The 23,185-nt window shown below is 43.9% G+C and overlaps 1 protein-coding gene across 4 annotated transcripts in view; it reads left to right on the top strand.

Moving 5' to 3' along the window:
* Positions 1-717: 717 nt before the first annotated feature.
* LOC121285558 (lamin tail domain-containing protein 1-like) overlaps positions 718-23,185 on the top strand; it is a 34,256-nt gene continuing 11,788 nt past the window's right edge. For 2 of the 4 annotated variants that reach the window (XM_041202093.1, XM_041202092.1), the window contains exons 1-6: positions 718-1,295; positions 5,095-5,281; positions 5,789-5,908; positions 10,623-10,816; positions 14,488-14,657; positions 16,127-16,218. In XM_041202093.1, coding sequence (XP_041058027.1) covers positions 994-1,295; positions 5,095-5,281; positions 5,789-5,908; positions 10,623-10,816; positions 14,488-14,657; positions 16,127-16,218 — 1,065 coding nt within the window. In that variant the 5' untranslated portion in view covers positions 718-993. The remainder of the gene's footprint in view (positions 1,296-5,094; positions 5,282-5,788; positions 5,909-10,622; positions 10,817-14,487; positions 14,658-16,126; positions 16,219-23,185) is intronic. The other 2 variants (XM_041202094.1, XM_041202095.1) reach the window with 2 other exon arrangements.

A 23,185-nucleotide genomic window follows, 5' to 3' on the forward strand; every position in this document is an offset into this window, starting at 1 on the left:
ATAGAGATGAAGGGGAATTTCTTCTTTCAAGAGGGTCATTAGTCTTTGGAATTCTCTTCCCCAGAAAGCAGTGGAGGCTGGGTCATTGAATATATTCAAGACTGACTTAGATGGATTTTTAATCTACACAGGAGTTGTGTTATGGGGAACAGGCTGGAAAGTGGAGTTAAGGCCACAATCAGATCAGCCATAATCTTATTGAATGGTGGAGCAGGCTCGAGGGGTTGAATGACCTACTCCTGCTCCAAAAGCATGACTAAAACATTTATTCCTTTGTGGGAGTGCTTCAAGTTAACGCAAGAGTTTCTGTTAAAAAAAAATTTGAATTTTTTTTGAATATGGTGATAGATATTTTACCTGTATATTGTTAATTGAACACTAGTGGGCAGGCTCTGATGGGAGTAAACATACTGGAGCAATTGTACTCCAAGGACTTCTCTTGTTATCAAATGTTATATGTTTCAGCACCATAATAAAAAAACAGTTGTTGTATCGCCGCATCAGCTTGAGTGTTTATCAGGACACAACAGAGTAGACTCTTTCACTTTTTAATGGTATTTCCTGTTTCATTTCTTGATCTCCCTCTGCTGCACCACCCCTCCCATCCAAAAATATGATCCGCTCATTGGTGCTGTCCAGTACTAAGGTGGGGTATTAGAACAGTCCGCAAGGAGGGACTGGGAGGTCCTTTTCGCCAATCCCTTTCTACACAAACACAGCTGACCTCCACCTTGCAGATTCGCACAGCACCCACACACCCAAGGGCAGGAAAGCAGTGGGGATGGTGACTGCAGATCTGTGCCGCACCACTCATTTTTATACATGTACGTACTGCTTTGTCCCATCACACCTGCCTAAGTTTTAGGAATTTCTGATGTGTGTGGAGGGCGGGGAAAGCTCTACAATTGACCCCCTTTCATCTGTCTACTGAACCCGTTCATAGCCTCTTTATATGGCTGCTATTTCTCTAAAGAGAAATTTGTTTATAACGTTATGATCAACCGTGACCACAGTCATGTACAAAAGGAAAACACAGGCAGCTGTATAGGACGTGAGGCTGTTGGGGGCACCTACAATGACATCTCTTCTTCTACAGCGATGGAAAGTTGCAATGGTGAGCCAAAGAGGTTTTGCCCAAAGCCTCCAACCCATTCTCTAAACAGCTGCAAATCTGGCCAAGGCAGAGACTATTTCAACACCCTGATCCAAGACCTGAACAGGAACAGTGCCACCAACAGTCTCCCCGTATGCAAGCCACTCATGGGCGCGTGTGACCTCAACACACCTATCGCCAGGTAACTAAGATATGTTCTATAATCAGAAGTCGAGTTAGCTCACTCCTTTATATTAAACGTTAACCTTTTTTACATTGTAAGGTGATGAGGAAGGTAGAACAATGTTCGTTGTACTCTCCCAAGGTATGTATTTGCAGGGCTATTTAACATTTAAATATTAATTCTGAGGATGTGAGCATTGTGGACATGTATTGTCCATTCCCTATGCCCTTGAGAGATGGCGTGTGTGGTTTATCCCAGCTGCACTACTTCAGAGAGCAGCTAAGGGTCAGTCATGTTGCTGTGGGACTGCAGTCACATCTAGGCCAGACTGAGATAATATGGCAGGCTTCCCTCCCTGAAGGACATTACTGAACCAGTTGGATTTTTATGACAATCAACAACTTCATGGTCACTTTTACTGAGACCAGATTTTTAATTTTATTTTTCAAAAAGTTGTACTTAGATTCTCATGGCGACCATGGTGGGATTATGAACTCTTTCTCTCTGGATTACTACTACACTACTGTACTCTTACTAGTTACTAATTACTACTTAGAGAGACCAGAGAAGCTGGGATTGTTCTCCTAGTAGCAAAAAGGATTTAATAAAAATGTTGAAAATGATGAAGGGCATTGATAGCATTAATAGAGAGAAATGGGCCCGGATTTTTCACGCAGTCGGCATGCAGGGGTGGGCCCGACACGCTGGCAACTAAAATGATGCACGATAAAGTCAGGCATGCATCCTGACATCATCGAGCTGTCTCGTGATGTTTCGACCGGCAGGCAGGCACTGGAGTCGGCTGCGTGCCCGCTGATATTTAAAAGGCCAATTAAGGCCATTAAGGAACTAATGAAGGTCAACTTTGCGCTGCCCATTCAACCTTACGGTTTGGCAGACAGGCAAAAAGGCCAAGCGGCCTTACGTTTTTTAGGTAACCCCATCCACGAGCGGGATGAGACTTCCTAAAGTTTTTATGAGTTAAATTTTAAAAATTTCTGAAATATAAAAACACGTCCCCTCTCATTTATACCATTTATTTATTTATTTCAAAAGGGCTTCAATCTCCCTGAGCCAGCTCCGTGCCTCAGGGAGTTTGAAGTGCTCTTTTGCGCACATGCATGAAAGAGCCCTGGCCCTGAGTCTCCCTCCTCCCCCCCGCCGCCCTCACAGGTAGTGCTCTACCGCTTGCTTCTTACGCTGGGCGGGCCTTAACTGGCCTGCCCGTGTGAAATGGTGGCGCGGAGCTGATCTGAGACCACCCCCGCCCGCTCCCACCCAGCCTGCCCGATACGGGAAAAATTCAGGCCATGGTTTCCATTGACAAGAGGACTGAGTATGAAAGGGCACAGATTTAAAATAATTCACAAAAATACCAGGGTGTGGCCCAGTGTTGCGGGGGGGAGGGGGAGTGGGTGGTGTGGCTTTAGGGGGGCTTGATGGTGCTGGCCAACCAAGGGGAATTTTTTTTTTATGCTGCAAATTGTTGTTAATTGAATGTGCTGCTTGAAAGGCAATCGGAACTTTCAAAAGGGAATTGGAGAAACACTTTAAAAGGGGAAACATTTGTAGGTTTATGGGGAAAGAGCAAGGGAGTGAGATTAATTGAATCAGCCTTTCAAAGGGCCAGCATGGGCATGATGGGCCAAGTGACCTCCTTCTGTTCTGTGCTATAAGATTTATTGAAAAATGTGGTAGAGTATGAAGAGATTACACTACAAAGGGAGAGCTGATTATAAATTACAATTGTAAAGCATTGATAGGTATAGAGTATTCTTGGTTGTATAGAGTTGATTCAGTAGGTAGATGTGGTGCAGGTTTGTCACAGCTGATTTGGTCAGTCTGCCGGTATATTGTATAGGCTGATGCCTGAGTGATGTGCCTGTTTTTCCAATGTTCAAGTACAACCTGCCTTTGCTTCCCCCTCTGGTCACTGTGGCGACTGGAGTCTCTGCCGCTAGCAACAGGGTTGCCAACTTCCCGGGTTAGCCTGGAGTCTTGAGGAGTTAAAGATTAATTTCCAGGACACTGATATTATCAACCTGAGGCAAAAAATCATAGGGGTATTAAAGTAATCGGTTGTGATTTTTAAAAATATTTGCCTTTATTATAATAATATTGGAGAAGAATAAATAATGTTTGTTTAACTGGGTGGAGAAGTTGGATGTGATTAAAATTTCCAGGAATAAGTCCAAACAGAGTTGGCAACCCTGATGAGCAGCCAGTGTTGAATGGCCAGGAGATATCTTCTCATGGCAACAAGCCGCCCTGTAAAAAATGTGACACTTAAAGGTATCTGAAAGTTTGTCATAATCTATCTGTACAAGGCTAGTGTGGGCAACTAAGCCCATTACACTTGTGAACTAGAGATCAGAGATATTTAATTATTAAAACTGGCAACTCCCAGCTGCTGAAAGAGCTCAGTCCCAAAGACACTTATCATGAGGGTCTTTTAAACTAACCCACACAATGGGAAACTGATGAGGCCAGATCAGCCACCCATCTTACACCACTTGCCATTCAAAATCAACGGAGATAAAAATTAGGCAGCTGTAAAATGGGTGGGTGATGCCAACCTAAACAGCCTCCTATATTTTCATTCTATATCGTGTGTTTAATACCTCTAAATTCCAAAATTCACCTACCCCAGTAGAGCTTGTGATCACTGTCTTCACTATAGATTTTTAAAAATTTTTTCATGGGGTGTGGGTGTCGCTGGCAAGGCCAGCATTTGTTGCCCATCCTTCATTGACCTTGAGAAAGAGGTGGGCATCTGCCTTCTTGAACTGCTGCAGTCCATCTGGTATCTGTAACATTTTTGTACAACTGAGTTAATCCATTTCAGAGGCAGATAAGAGTCAACCACATTGCTGTGGGTCTGGAGTCACATGTAGGCCAGACCAGGTAAGGATGGCAGATTTCCTTAAAGGACAATAGTGAATCAGATGGATTTTTACAACAAAAAATTATAGTTTCATAGAACCATTACTAAGACTTTTATTAAGTAATTGAATTTAAATTCCATCAGCTACCATGGTGGGATTTGAACCTGTATCTCCAGAGTTTTAGCCTGGGCCTTGGGATTAGTGACACTACGACTACACCACCATCAGTGGGCTCAATCTTTATTTGTTGCTGGGGCCAGGAGTTGAAAGTAGCCCCATGTGCTGGAATGTCAGTTTCCACACTCCATCTGCCCCCCATTGCCTGGGCCATTTTTGCAGAAGCAGCATTAGGTGGCTGGGAGGTAGGTGATTAAAGATGCTAATAATCCATTAGGGTCAATTAACAGTCCAGCACGGAGACCAGTTTAGTTGCCTGAAGGCAGTCTCCTGCCAACCAAACCGGTAGTGGAGAGTCTAGCCCTCCAGTCAGGAGTAGAGGCCTCCCTGCCTGCCTGGGTGCAGCAACAGCTGCAGGTCACCCTTGTAGAGCCCCCAGCCTCCCCCACCAACAGCGAGGGCCTGGATGCAAAAGCCATTTTTAATTTAAACTTAAAAAAAAATTGGAGAGAGGACACCTCCATTTTGAAGCACCCTCTCTCCCATTTACCTGCCATGGCATCCTGCTGCTCCTTTCAAGCTGAAAAGTCTTCTGATTGGCCCTCCAGTTTCAAGAGCCCACCTACCGTCCTTAACTGGATGGCAAGTCTGCCCTCTGGCCATTAATTGACCGCCCTGGGGAAAATCACAATGAGTGACTATTTCCCCACACAGGGCCGGATCTAACCCCCATCTCAGCCTGACGGCAGGGCTCAGAAGCCCACAGTTTTCATTTTAATGGAAAAGTAAGAACACAACCTCTTTCTTTGTTCCAGCACCATGGGGAACATGAAAATAATCGAAGTTGCTTCAAATGGCCACTATGTTCGACTCTTAAATATTTCACTTGACACGGAAGAAGACATTGGAAACTATGTTCTGCAGCAGAATATTGGTGGCCACCCTGTAACAATATATCGTTTCCCACCCAGGACACGGGTGAACGCAGGATCTGGTGTAATGGTAAGAAAAGATGCACCACGGTCTCCGTGCATAATGTTTAACCCCAGCCCATGTACTAAATTCCACTCCAAGTTACACACCACCCTGACTTGGACATAAATTGCCGTTATTGCATCACCTTGTTCAATTTACCACCCTCGTCCACCCCCCCCGCCCAACCCCCCACCACTCCCACCTCCGCAATCCCCACCACGCAACCCTTTCATTCAGTCTGGTTTAAATTAATACTTTTGCCAGGAATACAGCTGGGTCACTACCAACTGATCCAATTCTTCTTGGGCCGAAGCGGCACAAAGAAGCCCTTGGAACTGCCTTACTTAAAGTACTGTGAGAATACCTTCACCACAGGAATGGCAGTGGTTCAAGGAGAAGGGCTCAGCACCAGCACACTGCAACCAGAGGTGGGCAAAAAGTGCCAGCCTTCATGGCAATGCCCACATCCTGGGCATATTTAATTTTAAGTTTCCACAATTCAGACACTAACACAGTTTAAATCGTTACATTTAGGTTTGGGCAGCTGGAGCAAAAGTCCCTCATAATCCTCCAAAAGACTTACTGCTGAAGGAAAGTAATAAATTTGGAACTGGTCCTGAATGTACAACAATCTTGTGTAAGCCCAATGGACAGGTAGGAACTTTTGATTTTATATTGAATAATTCAAGTGTCAATGGCTGGCCTTACATAGAAGCACAGAAAGTTTCTACTGAAGGAGGCCATTCAGCCCATTATGTCCCTATTAGCCAAAAAAGAGCTATCCAGCTTCACCCAGCTTTTCAGGGTCCGTAGCCCTGTAGGTTATGGTACCTCAAGGCATGTCCAAGTATTTTGAAATGCCTCTGGGTTTCTGCCTCGACCGTCTTTCCAGGCAGAGAGTTCCAGACCTCCCAACACCCTCCGGGTGAAAAGGTTTCTCATCTTCCTAATCTTTCTGCCCATTTCGTTAAATCTAGGTCACCAGCTTATTGACTTGCTTATTATTACAGCTGGCTGTTTCATAGGGCAGAGTTTTATGTTCCGTGGTTGGGCGTGTACCTGACCCGATTGGGTGTAAAATCACGCGCGATGACATCGGGTGAGCATTTCGACACCATCCTGCACTCGTGCGATATTTCGGTTGGCGGGCACGATCTAGAGTCGGCAATGGACCCGTCAACAATTAAGAGGCCTGTTAAGGCCATTAATGTATTAATTAACCTGGATTTTTCGCTGCCCATCCAATGTTACAGTTGGCGGGTGGGCCAATCGGCCAGGCGGCCTTTGGATTTTTGAGGAAACCTCATCCAAGGGCGGGATGAAGTGTCTGATATTATAAAAATGAAAACGTTTGGGCAGAATTTTTATAATCTAAATGTTTAGGTGAGTGAGTCCGATGTATGGACATTTTTTTTCTGTAAAATCTTTATTTGATGGGTTTTCAATTCTTCAGCTCCCTGAGGCAGCTCTCTGCCTTCAGGGAGCTTTTATTGCTCACAGCCATGCGCCCGTGCTGACATCATCGCCTGCCCTCCTCCCGCCCACGCCTCGGCAGTGCTGTGCTTTCAGCACGCCTTTCACGCCGTTAATTGGCCAGCCAGTGTGAAATCGCAGCCGATCACAGTGGGCGGGTCGTTTCCCAGCCACTCCTGGGCCCACCCACCGCATCTACCCGACAAACACAAAATCCTCACTTGTCCTTTCCCACAGAGCCCTGCAAATCTTTTCATTCAGATGTTTATCCAACTCTTTTGGAAAGTTTCTGGTGAAGTTGATTCCACTGTGCATCGAAGCAGTGCATTCCAGGTTATAACAACTCACGATGTAAAAACATTTCCTGCATCTTGCCTTGGGTTATTTCGTCAATAATCTTGGGCTGGATTTTATTGGGCGCCGCAGTCCCCACCTCCCCCAACTAAAACATCGGGGGGAGACCACACCCCAACCCCTGCCGGCTGCCCCACAGCAACTTAACAGTGGGAGCAGCGTTAGTGGCTGTAAAGCTAGATGTCCGCCTCTTCCTCGGGAGGAATACTCACCATAGAGAGCTGCGGCCAATCAGGTCGGCCAACAGCTCCACAGTCCCAGCAGCGCAAGCCAGGAGCTCAGATAAGGAGGTTGGGGAATGTAAGGGACTGGATTCAAGATGTAAGGGGGGAGGGTTTAAGGTTGGGGGGAAGTCCTAGGAGTGGGGGTGCCTCTGAAGCGACCAGGGGACTGGCGAGGGAGGTCTGTTCCACCTTCTCCCCCCCCCACCACCCGTCACCAGCCATAGGGTGTGGGCATACACTCACCTTGGCTAAAATAGTGATGGAGGCGGGATGAGGTCCTTAACTGACTATTAATTGGCAACTTGCAGGCCTCATTAGGCCCAGGGGTGAGCAGGCTGCACGATGCCTCTCCCGCACCCCATAAAATTTCAGAAAGGGGCGGGGGGCTGCTGCAGTTTGGCAGCGGGAAGGCCACCTACTAGATTTTACATGTCCCACCTTCAAACTTGCTGGTGCATGATTGCAAAATTTAGCCCACTGTGTGATTTCTGCACACGTTGGGTTCAGGAACAATGAGGTCAATTAGTAGTGTCCTTATTGTTACCCTGGCAATGGTCACTCAATTATTACAGACTGAGGGACAAATCTAGTGTCTCCCAGTGTCCATATACCTGAGAATCACATTGGGTAGTGTATATATCCACTAAAATATAGGCCAGGATTTTACTGCCCTGCTGCAGTGTGTCTCCCCCCGGCGGATGCAGCGAGCCATTAAAATTTCCATTCAGTTTGGTAGGACCGTAATATCCCACCAGGCGGGAGGGGCCATAAAATCCCGGCCAGTATGTACAGCACAGAAACAGGCCATTCAGCCCAACTGCTCTGTGTTGGTGTTTCCCTCCATTCCACCTACATTGTCAGCATATCTTTCTATCCCCTTTTCCCTCCTGTACTCAGCTAGCTTACTTTCAAAAGCATATAATCTATTTGCCGCAACCAGTTTCTATAGTAATAAGTTCTTACATTCTAACCACTTTTCTGAGTTATAAAAACATCTCCTTATTTCTTTATTGGATTTATTAGTAACTGTCTTGAATTTATGGTCCCTAGTTTTGGATTCGCCCACAAGTGGAAACATTATCTTCACGTTTACCTTGTCAACACGTTCATAATTTTGACAGCCTCTAGGTTTTCTCGTTTTTAAAGTAAAAAACCCCAGCCAGTTCAACCTTTTCCAATAGCTGTAATCTCTCAGCTCTGATAAAATCCTAGGAAATTTTTTTTACATTTTCTCCAGTGCTTTGATGCCCTTTTAATTGTATAGAGTCATGAACTACCAGCTCCCAAACAAGCTCAATATAATTCCACTCATTTTGAATTCTATACATACTCCTCAAAATAAATCCCGGTGTTTTGTTCGCTGTTTTAATTGGGTTGCTGGGTGAGATGTTGTTTTAATGATTTATTCACCTCTCTTCCTAAATCCCTTTGTTTTTTGACACCAGTCACATTTTTAATTTCTAAAGTGTCAGTGATGTTTCTGTTCCTCATACCCAGTTGCATCACCTCACATTTAACCATTTGCCACTTAACAGCTCAGTCTGCAAGTTCTCTAAAGTCTCCTTGTATTATGTAGCATTCTTCCTCAGTGTCGAACATAGCAGCAGGAGTAGGCCATTCGGCCTTCGAGCCTGCTGCACCAGTCAATTAGACCATGGCTGATCATCTGCTGCAATGCTACATCCCTGCATTATCCCCATATCCTTCGATGTCATTAGTATCCAGAAATCTGTCGATTACTGTACTGAACATGCTCAATGACTGAGCTTCCACAGCCCTCTGGGATAGAGAATTCCAGAGATTCACCAACTTCTGAGTGAAGAAATTCCTCCTCATTTCAGTCTTAATTGGTCTGCCCCTCATTCTGAGACTGCGTCCCCTGGTTCTAGACTCACCAGCCAGGGGAAACATCCTATCCACACCTACCCTATCACACCCTGTACGAATCTTGTAAGTTTTAATGAGGTCACCACTCATTCTTCAAACTATATTCCCCACCCTATCCACTAGTTTTGTATCATCTGCAAAGTTGCGTTGAGTCATTTGTTCCTACGTCCAAATCATTGACGTACATTATGAATAATAGTGGTCCCAGCACCAGGCATTGTGCAACAACATCCCTTTCTACTTCCAATCTGGTTAACTATTCTTGATCTCTACTCCCCACATTGTATTTTTGAGTCAGTTTGCTACCCATTCAGCTATTTGTTCTCTGGCTCCATGTGCCGTAACCTTTGGCATGAGCCTGCCCCATGGTAACTTAGCGAAGGCTTTTTTGAAAATCCAAGTATATGATATCAACTACGTGACCTTTTTCTATTCATTCCGTTACCTCTTTGAAAAATTCTATCAGGTTAATTAAGCATGAAGTGTTTTTTCAAATTTGGCACCATTTTTAATTGAATTTTCTGTGCCCAGACACTCTTCTATCAGTTAATTTAATTTAGATTCCAGTCTCCTTCAAATCACTGATGCTAATCCCTATGATTCTCAGATTTTGTTCTCTCTCTTTTTGTATTTAGGAACAATATTAGCTGTCCACCAGCCCTATCCTCTCTATTGGAGAACTTAAATATAATATACATGTTATATAGATATGTGTGTGGGTGTGTGTGCACACTCCTGATTGCCATCCAATGGTTAATGGTGGAACTGCAGTTGGTGCATTTCAGGAAAGGAGGAATATTTCCCTATGGTTCCCGTAGCAACATCATCGCCAAAAAGAGGAAGATCTTCCTCAGGTTGATTCCAGTGAAATTGTAGTTGTATTTTCAAAGATCTGCAGTGTGATTTTACTAGAAGTACCAGTTAGAGGAAATCTTCTCACATTTCTTTACACTGTCACTGCACGCAGCAGCAAGCGAGAATCATTGCTCCGGCCCCCACCCTGGTCAACTCCCACCCCCACCAGCGATTGGTCCTGAGAATCAAATAGCCCGTAAAACACCTTTGTGCAGACTGATTAACAAAAAGAATAACTTGCTTAAGAAAAACTCATGTGGCAAACTGTGGGCCATGGAATTATACCCCACTCAACAAGAAGAACAGGGTGGAGAATTGAAAGAAAAGCATGTTCTGCCCATACATTCTTTCAATGAAGAAACACATGTGTTGCAATTTCTCTGGAGAGCTTTGACGGCAATGAATTCTATTGATGTTGGATTGATATGTTGTGGTAGAGCGTGTCACTGGGCCTCAGTAAATGTCAATCCACTGATTTGGCACTTGCCAAGCTAGGCTATTTTGGATCACATATTGAATGCTTTCTAATCGAGAACATGCTAGTCACCTTTTGCTTGCTTGTGGTCTTCTTTTAGGCTGTTGCTTGGTTCACTCCCGCTCCTGGGAACTCAAAGTTAAAGAACCCATGTAAAGATGGAGAACAGTTCACAGACTATGAACATTCGCTCTCAGCAACCAATGATTCTCAACTTAATTTTCAACTAGACAAGGGAAAGGGAAAGACTTTTGCAAACATATGCCACTTTTCGCCCGCAGCCTTACCTATGACGTAGGTATATGGGATAATGAACATGGTGCTTTATTTACCTGGGGCAACACCGTAATGTTTAGAAAGGTGTCTCTGAGATTAGCAGCTGAAATTCATGATACTGCAATTTCTGGACAGTTACTCAGACACAACTCAATAAAAACTAGAGGGCAGGTACACGGAGCAATCAAAATGCAAATAGAATGGTAACCTTTATCAGAAGGTCGTTGTGCTTCATTTGTACAGAGCCTTGGTCAGGCCTCACCTGGAATACTGTGTACAGTTTTAGACACAGAATCACAGAATTGTTATGGTGTAGAAGGAGGCCATTCGGCTCATCGTGTCTGCACCAGCTCTCTGAACATTTTAACTTAGTGCCAATTTCCTGCCTTTTCCCCATAACCCTGCACATTGTTTCTATTTAAATAATTGTTAAATACACCTCACACCTTGGAGGGAATGCAGCAGAGGTTCACTAGAATGTTATTGGGACTTAAATCATGGGGACAGGTTGTATAAGCTTGGCCTATATTCTCCTGAGTATGGAAGATTGAGGGCTGATGGTGTTTAAAATGTTAAAGGGATTTGTAGCGTAGATACAGCAAAGCTATTGTCTCTTACCTGGGAATTGAGAATGAGGGGGCCAAGATTTTAAAATAGAGTCAGGCCTTTCAAAAGCGACTCAAAAAGCGTTTGTCCACATGAAACAGTGCGGAAATCCAAAATACTCCTCCAAAAGGAGAGGATGCTTGGGAGTTGAATTTTCATTGACTGCAGTGGCACGACTGGAGAATTGATAATGGGGAACAGGGAAATGGCAGATAATTTAAACCAACATTTTGCATCAGCCTTCACAGTGGAGGATACTATAAACATCCCAAAGCAAGGAGCTAATGGGAGGAAAGATCTTGTACTAGTCTCTATCATGAGGGACAAAGTATTTGACAAATTAATGGGATTGAAGGCAGACAAGTCACCAGGGCCTGATGACCTGCATCCAAGGGTTTTAAAGGAAGTGGCTGCAGAGATAGTGGATGCATTGGTCGAAAAATTCCAGAGCTCACTGGAGTCCGGGAGGGTCCCAGCATATTGGAAAACCGCTAATGCGACACCCCTGTTCAAGATGGGAGGGAGACATAAAGCAGGAAACTATAGGCCAGTCAACCTAACATCTGTCATTGGAAAAATGCTAGAGTCCACTATAAAGGAAAAAATAGCAGGACATTTAGAAAAACTTAACGCAATCAAACAGAGTCAACATGGTTTTGTGAAAGGGAAATCATGTTTGACAAATTTTCTGGAGGTCTTTGAAAATATAACAAGCAGAGGTGATAAAGGAAAACCGGTGGATGTAGTGTATTTGGATTTCCAGAAGGCATTCAATAAGGTGCCACATAAAAGGTTATTGCGCAAGATAGAAGCTTATGGTATTGGGGGTAACATATTAGCATGGATTGAGGATTGGTTAACACACAGAAGACAGAAAGTCGGGATTAATGGGTCTTTTTCAGGTTGGAAAGACGTAACTAGTGGAGCGCTACAAGGATCAGTCCTAGGGTCTCAATTATTTACTATCTATATTAATGACTTGGAGGAGGGGGCAGAGTGTAATGTATCCAAATTTGCTGATGATACAAAAATAGGTGGGAGGACATGTTGTGATGAGGACATAAGGAATCTGCAAGGGGATATAGACAGGTTGAGTGAGTGGGTGAAAACTTGGCAGATGGAGTTTAATGTAGGCAAGTGTGAGGTCATGCACTTTGGTAGGAAGAATCAAAAGGCAGCCTATTATTTAAATGGAGAGAGACTCCAAAAAAGTGCAGCACGGAGGGACCTGGGTGTTCTTGTGCAAGAAACACAAAAAGTTAGCACGCAGGTGCAGCAAATAATTAAGAAGGCAAATGGAATTTTGGCCTGTATTGCCAGGGATTGGAGTTTAAAAATAGGGAATTCTTGTTACAACTTTACAGGGTGTTGGTAAGGCCGCACCTGGAGTGCTGTGTACAGTTTTGGTCCCAGTATTTAAGAAAGGATATATTGGCAGTGGAGGCAGTTCAAAAGAGATTCACTAGGCTGATTCCTGGGATGAAGGGGTTGACTTATCAAGAACGGCTAAACAGGTTTGGCCTTTATTCATTAGAGTTTAGAAGAATGAGGGGTGATCTTATTGAAACGTACAAGATTCTGAGTGGGCTTGACAGGGTGGATGTTGAGAAGATGTTTCTACTGTTGGGGGAATCTCGAACTAGGGGACATAGTTACAGAATAAGGGGACACTCATTTAAAACTGAGATGTGAAGGAATTTCTTCTCTCAGAGGGTAGTGAATGTCTGGAATTCTCTACCCAAGAGAGTTGTGGAGGCTAGATTTAAAGAGGAGGTAGATAAATTTTTGAAATATCGGGGAGTTGAGGGCCATGATGACTGGCACGAAAGCGGAGATGAGGCCTGGAGCAGATCAGCCATGATCTTATTAAATAGCGGAGCAGGTTTGAGGGGCCGAATAGCTACTCCTGCTCCTGTTTCTTTTGTTCTTATGTTTCCTATCTCATAGCCTTTACAAAAATTATCACACACTAAAGGAGCATATACGCACCACACCAACACTGCTGTGAAAGGAGAGGGAACACCTTATAGCAGAGTTTAAAAACTTTATGTACCCTACTGGGCACAAAGCAGAATCAGCTTCACGGCATGAACAGAAGTCTTAAAAAGCAGTGTGCACTGTTTCTGTTACTCAGCGGTACCAGAGTGGTTGTTGACCAGAGCTGGATTGTAGAGGCCTGATACTGGAGTTAAAGGATGAGGAATGGGGCAGTTTGCTTTCTGGTGTTGACATGTCATGAATTCTCCCGTGACACCCCCAAGACCCCACACCAGCACCCCTCCTCCCCGCACCAAATAATTTCATTATAGAGGAAGAGCAGATTCTCCCAAATGTATCATTTTTACTTTCTTTTTACAATCCACTAATTTTGGTACCTTCACCAGTTGGCACAAATGTTTCACTACTCCAGTGTGAACACATTTTTGTGTTAAAGCCAAATAAAAGACTTGCATTTATATAATAAATTTCACAATATCATTCTGATGTGCCTCACAGTCAACAAAGTACTTTTGAAATGTAGCCACTGTTGTAAAGTAGGAAATGTGGCAGCCAATTTGCACACAGTGCAAACTCCCACAAACAACAGTTAGAATCTGTTTTAATGATGTTGGTTGATGGACAAATATTGTCCAACACAGTGCCATGGAATCTTTTATATCCACCCAAGAGGGCAGATGAGGCCTCAGTTTAATAGCTCATCAAAAAGACGGCACCTTTGGCAGTGCAGTACTCCCTCAGTTCTGGACTGGAGTGTCAGCCTAGATTATGTGCTCAAGTTGCAGGAGTGAGACTTGAATCCACAACCTTCTGACTAAAAGAGTGCTAGCACTGAGGCATGGCTGATGTGCCTTCAATTATTTCCTAGCATCAGATTGCATTGGAACATTGTTAGAGTTCTAGAAATTGCCTTCCCATCAAATAGAGATAAGAATTGTAAAGTGAACTGAAAAATAAGCATATGTCTCTCACCACTGACGATTGATCATGATTAGAATAACTTGTGCATTTAGAAAGTATGTAGCCAGCTTGCCTTGTCTTGCTTTAGACTGTCCACTGTTGCTAAAACATTTTTGCTTTTGCAGAGAGAAGTGTCCCTCCTTAAATCTCCCTGCCCGATGTCCTTGGGGTCAGAGTACAGCTTCTCCTACCCACCCGGATTTCAGCTTGTCCCGGACACTGTCCATGGGCAACGCTGGTGGCAGCCAGTGCAGAGACTCCCGCTCACAGTCAGCTCGGCCCGACCCTCTCCCAGGTGAGGTAAAAATCAAGTACGTCTACGCAAAGAACAACAATGCAGAAAACTGCCTAGAGAGTTCCCGAATGCAGTGAATATTCCCAGTCCTACACATTCCTCATGTTCCAATGTATTTCTTCCCCCAAAGTGGTATTTGGACACCATCAAAAGATTCTTTCGAGAAAAGACAAGTTAAAAATAATTTGTGACACTGTTTAGCGCACTGCCTTTTCAGCGCAACTTATCTGTATTTAAATGCAGCCCACATTGATGGAATTAATGCCTCCCCTCCCTCTCAGCTGAAAAGGTCCCTGTTATAAAGAAGATTCGAGGCTGGATTTTTCCACAGGCTCTGGGACCCTGACGTTGGGACCAACTGGAGGTCCCAAGCCGGCACTTTCTGGAAGTGTATTCCACCTTGCAATCTTCCTGGAGGCAGCCTCCTAACTGGCCGCCTTCTTGTTCACCGTCCTGTGAAGGTCAATGGGCTGCAGGACCAATCAGAGGAGAGGGGTGAGCACTGCTGAGGCAAGTGTGGGACTGCGAGGGAGTCTCAATGTGGAGGCACCCTTGGCGGTGTTCATGAAATAAGAAACTAAGGAGGATTGAATCCGGTAAGGATTCTTGGTGCGGAGGAGAAACCCCTCAGGAGGAATTGTTCGGGCCGTGGGTGCTACCTTTCATGCCCGTGCCCCGTCATTGGAGCATTCGAGCCTCTGGTTCTGAAGAGTCCCCGGCTTGCTGCAGGTAGGTCATTGAGACAGTGACCTCCACATGTAGTGGCAGGGTCATGGGAGTCCCCAGTAGGGTTTGCTCTTCCAGCATTGGCCTGCGAATTCATCCCCAAAAATGCTGCAAGCACTTCCTGTGTTTTCTTTGTATTGAGCACCAAATGTTGAAAAAAGGTTTCACCATTTGTTTTTGTAATCATTACATCTTTTGGATGACGTATTGGCTTTGGAGAGGGTGCAGCACTGATTCACCTGAGCTAAAATGACTAAATTATTATGGTAGTTACATAAACTAGGCTGGTAGTCCCTTGAGTATAGAAGATCATAGCGTGTTCTGTTCGAGATGTTTAAGATAATTAAAGGTTTGATAGAGTAGATAAAAATAAATTATTTCCTCTGGTGGGGTGGCGGTCCAGAACAAGGCGGAAAAACCATAACATTAGAGCTATTCAGGGGTAATATTGGGACGTACTTCACACAAACAGTAGTGGAAACCTGGAACTCTCTGTTGAAGCTGGGGATCAATTGAAATTTCAAAACTGAAATTGATAGATTTTTTTTAGGGAAAAATATCAAGGCATATGGACTAAGGTGGGTGAATAGATTTAAGGTATAGACCAGTCATGATCATATTGATGGCGAAACAAACTCAAGTGGTTGAATGGCCTCCTCCTGTTTCTGAATTCCTTCCTACTTCTGGACGTTTCAGCAACATCTCATTATAATCTTTCGTGTTCTTCCCATTCGTTCTTACAGGTAACCTAAACTCTGGATTGAACACTTTAAGCCAGTGCAGAAAAAACTCTTCCAGCAAAAATGACAAAAAATCATCAACATGCTCTATTGCAGTAAGCAATTCTCTAAATTACTAACTTTTGACAAGAGGGAAGGTATTTTTGACATGAAGCCATGAGACAGTTTGACATTAAATCATTTGACTATCACCTTACCAAAAGTTATATCCTTCCTCATTTATCAGCCTCAATGCATAGCCATGGAACTTGCTCCCACTCAGAGATAATTGTCTAAGACTCCACTGTTTAAGAAATCTGCCTCCTGGTGTCTGAGGTGATCTTCTCCCACACTACAAGAGAAGGCAACTAAATATGGAAAAGATATTTGAACTAATTTTTCTTTGTCACTGTTAGAAAACCAGCCAGACCTTTCCTTTAGGTCACTGGAATCAGGCTTCTGCTTTTGAATTCATGTCAAGTTGCCATGACACTGAAGCTTCCTGCATTTCAATCTGATACTTGCTCCAGATTCAGTTCAAGGGTCCAAAGCCACCAGTTCCTTTGTTGGATGAAGTTGTGGCTGAAAGATTGTTGATTCTTCTTGGCAAAGAGATGGCTTCAGAAGCATCTTCTCCTTCCATGACAAAGAATCAAGCATTAGCAGGTAGCATTCAAAAGGCCACAATCTCAAAGGTGGGCCAGCCAACATGTACTCAGGACTGGCTGACATTGATAAGGAGATGGCATAGAGCATCTCAAGGTCCTTTGTTTCCTTCCCCAGCATTGGTCTCACTTTGGGCCAAACTTTGTGTTCAACCTTTAGCCTGGTATTGGCCAATGTCAGTCCAGATCAAGTGACCAGAACATCCAGGTTAGGAACTGGAACTCACCCATTCCATCCTCAGGCACTGCCAAAGCCAATTATCTTCACCATGGAACAAGTGACAAGCCAGGTTGACACTACCACCAAGCTCCAACAAGATGTGGTCCAAACCTATATTCTTCACGCACAATTTGATGGCGGGACTATTATCCCATACTGATATGCTGATAGTATCATTCTCAAGATTAACACTGTTTGTGATCCTCCTTTCCTTTGCCTTTACCAGAATGATACAGGAGCTAAAAAGGTTAATTTATGAATAACAGTTGCATCTTATATTCTCATGAGTACAGAAGGGTTTAAGATGATTAAAGAATTTTATAGGGTTGATAGAGGAAAACTGGCTGCATTTTTATCAGCAAGGCAGATGGCTGGCAAAATGGCATGGGGAGGCGTTGAGGGTGTGCCAACACCTCTCTGCCATCATGCCTTTTTGCCACTGGAGGAAAAGATGGCAGATGGCTGCTTGCCTGGAGCAGACTTCACTTAGCTGCCTTCAAGGGCTTCAAGGACCAACAATGCTCCCTCATCCTTCAGGTGTAACTCCAGAAGTGACCATCGCTAGCAGTAGCGCTGCTGAGCTGCCAGCCCTCTTGGTGGGGGAGTCCTGAACAAGGCAGCATAACTTTAAAATTAGAGCCAGACCATTCAGGAGTGTTGTCAGGAAACACTTCTTCTCACAAGGGATAGTGGAAATCTGGAACTCTCGCCTTCAAGAAGCTGTTGAGGATGAGATCAATAAAAATTTAAACACTGAGATTTATAGATTTTATTGGATGAGGGTGTTAAGGTTTATGAATTCAAAGCAGGCAAATGGAAGGTACAGATCAACCATCACCTAAATGTCAGAGCTGACTCGGGAGACTGAATGGCCTTCTCCTATTCCTATGTTCTTATTCATTTTGCGTTATGGTTTCATTATTTGAACACGGACCAAAGTTTTTTGGGAAGAAAGAATTGCAACTCTAGCTCTGATTTGTTGTGTGCCCCACCCCCACTTCCTGCAATATTGCCCCACCCCCACTCCCTTTGATATTGCCCCACCCCCACTCCCTTTGATATTGCTCCACCCCCACTCCCTTCAATATTGCCCCATCCCCACTCCCTTTGATATTGCTCCACCCCCACTCCCTTCAATATTGCCCCACCCCCACTCCCTTTGATATTGCTCCACCCCCACTCCCTTCGATATTGCTCTACCCTTCACTCCCTTTGATATTGCCCCATCCCCAATTCCATACTGTCCCACCCCCACTCTTGTCAGTATTGCCCCACCCTCACTTTCTTCAATACTGTCCCACCCCCACTCACCACAATATTGCCCCATTCCCACAACCTTCAATACTCCCCCACCCCTACACCCTTCAATATTGGCCCACCCCAATTTCCTTCAATACTGCCCCAACCCCACTGGGAAGGTGGTGGCGTAGTGGTATTGTCACTTACTGGTACCCTAGAGTTCCAGCGTAATGCTCTGGGGACCTGGGCTTGAACCCCACCACAGCAAATGGTGAAATTTGAATTTGATAATAAGTCTGATAATGACTATGAAACCATTGCTGATTGTTGTAAAACCCCATCTGGTTCACAAATGCCCTTGAGAAAGGAAATCTGATGTCCTTACTGGTCTGGCCTACATATGACTCCAGACCCACAACAATGTGATTGACTCTTAAATGCCCTCTGAACAAGGGCAATTAGGGATGGGCAATAAATGCTGGCCTAATCAGTGATGCCCACATCCTATGAATGAATATAAAAAAACTCTCATCAATATTGTCCCATGTCTCACTCCCTTCAATACTCCCCTACCTGCCCACCACACCCTTCATGGCCCACCCCAACTCTCTTCAACCCTGTCCCACCCACTGGGACTGTAAGATCAATGAATTTACCCTGCTGGCCCTAGGTCCTAGTATTTCACATGAACAACTGACCTTTCCACTGTTGATCAATGCTTTATTATAATCACCAGGTATTGCTCTTTGCACGTTAACCAATAGTTGACAATAATAAACTATTTTGGGATAACAATTCTGGGGCAATGGAAGGGCAGAGAGTAAGCGGATACGTTGGTCAGAATTTGTCAGCTGGTTTTCCATTTTCTTTAAATTTTGCCCCAAATTGTGGTCAGTGAGTTGGAGGGGTTAGGTTAATGTGTGGTACTGGTGGAAGCCGATGAGTCTTCTGCCTACTCTTACCCAACATCTTGGCGGGGCATTCCAGAGTGCCAATCGTGCCAATATTGGGCCCACTGGAGCTCTTGTCCATTGAGGGCCTGATTGTCCTACTGACAGACCTGGATCAATTACTTGGTGAAATGTGATATTTTTGTCCCTCAGTTGCATTTTACACAATTTGCCATCCTAGCAGCTACCTGGGGCCTTGTTTCTGCTGTCATAGAGTGGCATGGCATCAACCTGATTTACCCACTGGTATTTAAGGTGGGTGTCTTTTAGGGATTGTAAATGACAATATTGGGGTATTCATGGGAATAACAGTCAGTTGTGTTCTATAATAGGTGGGTAATCCAAGTGGGGAACCATCTTCAGGGCTGGGAGACTGATTAAAGCTCCAGTTTTGAAGGGTTATGCCCCCAAGCCTAACATTTTTTCAAACACGTGAACATAAACATTCAGATAATTCAAAAACACAGCAGCAATATTCAGCACCTGCTTGCTATTCCTGATCTGTACACGGGATTGTTGTTTAAGCACAACTAACATTATCCTAGCTGTTCAAGACTGACCTTTTCACAAAATCACAGTCTCAGGATGTGGGCTAGACCATTTAGGACTGAGGTGAGAAGAAATTTCTTCACTCAGAGGGTGGTGAAGCTGTGGAATTCTCTATGACAGAAGGCTGTGGAGGCCGAGTCACTGAATATATTTAAGAAGCAAATAGATTTCTGGACTCTAAAGGCATCAAGGGGTATGGGGGAGAGAGCGGGAGTATTGTGTTGAAATAGAGGATCAGCCATGATCATATTGAATGGTGGAGCAGGATCGAAGGGTCGAATGACCTACACCTATTCCTATTTTCTATGTTTCTAATTGTTATAGCGCAGAAGGAGGCCATTCAGCCCCTTATGTCTGCACCAGCTCTCTGAATGAGCATTATGACTCAGTGCCATTCTCCTGCTTTTTCCCCATAACCCTGCACATTGTTTCTATTTAAATATTCATATAATGCCCTCTTGATTGAACCTGCCTCCACCACACTTCCAGGCAGTGAATTCTAGACCCGAACCACTCGCTGTGTGAAAATGTTTTTTCTCACATTGCATTTGCTTCTCTTGCAAATCACTTTAATTCTGTGCCCTTTCGCTCTCGATCCTATTATTAGCGGGAACAGTTTCTCCCTATCTGTCCAGCCCCCTCATGATTTTGAACACCTCTTTCAAATCTCCTCCTAGCCTTCTCCTCTTCAAGGAGAACAGTTCCAATCTCTCCAATCTATCTTTGTAACTGAAGTTTCTCATCCCTGGAACCATTTTTGTAAACCTCTTCTGCACTTTCTCCAATGCGCTCACATCCTTCCTGAAGTGTGGCACCCAGAACTGTACACAATACTCCAGCTGAGGTCTAACCAGTGTCCTATACAAGTTCAGCATAACCTCCCTGCTTTTATACTCTGTGCCCCTATTAATAAAGCCTAGGATACTGTACGCTTTATTAACTGCTCCCTCTACCTGTCCTGCCACCTTTAATGACTTATGCACATGTACACCCAGGTCCTTCTACTCTTTCAACCCTTTAGAGTTGTACCCCTTATTTTATATTGTCTCTCCATGTTCTTCCTACCAAAATGAATCATCTCACACTTCTCCACATTGAACTTCATCTGCCACCTATCTGTTCACTCCACCAACTTGTCTATGTCCTTTTGAAGTTCTACATTGTCTTTCTTGCAATTTACCATGCTTCCAAGTTTTGAATCATCCACAAACTTTTAAATTGTCCCCTGCACACCAAGATCTAGACCATTAATAACTAAAAGGAAAAGCAAGGGTCCCATTACCAACCCCTGGGGAACTTCGCTACAAACCTTTCAACAGCCCAAAAGATATCCACTCACCATTACTCGCTGTTTCCTATTACTCAGCCAATTTTGTATCCATGTTGCTATTGTCCCTTTTATTCTATGAGCTATAACTTTTCTCACAAGTCTGTTGTGTGGCACTGTATCGAATGCCTTTTGGAAGTCCATATACACCAAATCAACAGCATTACCCTCATCAGCCCTCTCTGTTACCTCTTCAAAAACTCCAGCAAGTAAGTTAAACACAATTTTTCCTTTAGAAATCCATGCTGGCTCTTCCTAATTAACCCACATTTTTCCATGTGACTACTAATTCTATCCCGAATAATTGTTGCTAGAAGCTTCCCCACCACCGAAGTTAAACTGACTGGTTTGTGATTGCTGGGCTTATCCTTATAACCTTTTTTGAACAAGGGCGTAATGTTTGCAATTCTCCAGTCGACACCTCCCGAGTCTAGAGAAGACTGAAAGATTATGGTCAGTGACCCTACAATTTCTACTCTCACTTCCTTCAGTATTTTTGGATGCATCTCAACTGGTCTCAGTCTCTTGTCTACTTTAATTACAAATAATTTATCCAATACCACCTCCTTATCAATTTTGAACTCTTCTAGTGACAGAGTTTCCTCCTCAGTCACCGTTATCTCTGTAGCATCTGTTTCCTTGGTAAAGACAGATGCAAAGTATTTATTTAACACCTCAGCCATGCCCCCTGCCTCCAGGTGTAAATCCCCTTTTTGGTCCCTAGTCGGCCCTACTCCTCCTTTTACCACCCTCTTACTATTTATAAGCCTATAGAAGACTTTGGGATTACCCTTTGTGTTGGCTGCCAGTCTTTTCTCATAACCCCTCTTCACTTCTCTCATTTGCTTCTTCACTTCCCCTCTGAACCTTCTGTATTCAGCTGGATTCTCAATTATATTTTCAACCTGGCACCTGTCATTAGCGCACTTTTTCTTCTGTATCTTAATTTCCATCTTCTTTATCATCCAGGGCGCTCTGGATTTGTTTGCCCTACCTTTCCCTTTCGGTGGAATATACCTTGACTGTACCCGAACCATTTCTTCCTTGAAGATAGCCTATTGTTCAGCTACAGGCTAGCTGGCCCAGCTCCGTTCTTGTCCCATTGAAGTCGGCCCTCCCCCAGTTAATTATCTTACTCTAGGTTGTCCATTGTCCTTTTCTACCATCAGCCTGAACCTTTTAAAAAAGAAAAAATTTCTTATGCTTCAAGGCAAGAGACCCCTTGGTGAAAAGCCAGGTCAAAAACCAAAGGCTAATATAGGATTCTTAAATATAATATACTTCTTTTTCAATTCCATTAGGCACTTGAAACAAGACCAGGAGGCCACATTTGCCTGAATTTATTCTACCCGGCGCCTACCTCTTGCTTGACTTAATGTCTCAAAGACATACTCTGAATCAGTACTCATCTCACAAGCTGACTTGTTTCATAGTTCTACTCTTTAATGGGAAAGAAAGAATGAACCAAACCTAACCTATACCCCCATCCTCCCCAACCTACCTATTTGAAATAACTTGTCAGTATTCACACACTCTAGCCCCTTTTGTTATTTTATAGGACACAATCAAATCACCCTCGAGTCTATGTCCTTCTCTGAAGTATATATAGTCACAGCTCTGGAAGTCTATCCAAGTACCTTCTCCTGCACCAGTTTCTTCAGTTGAAACTACCCTGTACCTCCCCTGCCAATTAGAATCTGTAATCAGCTCCTTCGGCTACACACAAACAGCCTGGAACTAATTTCCTCTTCCTCTTTGTGAAATGGTGCACTCCATCACACATTCTATTCCTGAAGTGGTAAATTCCTAATTTCAGTTGTGTCATTGGAGGAAAACCATTAAGAGCTTGGGGCTTTGCTGCTATGTCTCCTTGAAGTACATAGTTAATAAAGTTGTGTGATCTTTGGAGAGATGCTAGTGTAGTGGTAATGTCACTGGACTAATAATCCAGCGATACTGGTTAATGTCCTGGGGACACAGGATCCAATCCCACCATGGCAGCTGATGGCATTTAAATTCAAGGAATAAAATCTGGCATTATAAAACTAGTCTCAGTAGTGGTGACTGTGAAACTATCTGTGATTGTAAAAATCCATCTGGTTCACCAATGTGAAGAAAATCTGCTGTCCTTAC

This window comes from Carcharodon carcharias, chromosome 13, assembly GCF_017639515.1.
Source record: "Carcharodon carcharias isolate sCarCar2 chromosome 13, sCarCar2.pri, whole genome shotgun sequence".
Lineage (NCBI taxonomy): Eukaryota > Metazoa > Chordata > Chondrichthyes > Lamniformes > Lamnidae > Carcharodon > Carcharodon carcharias.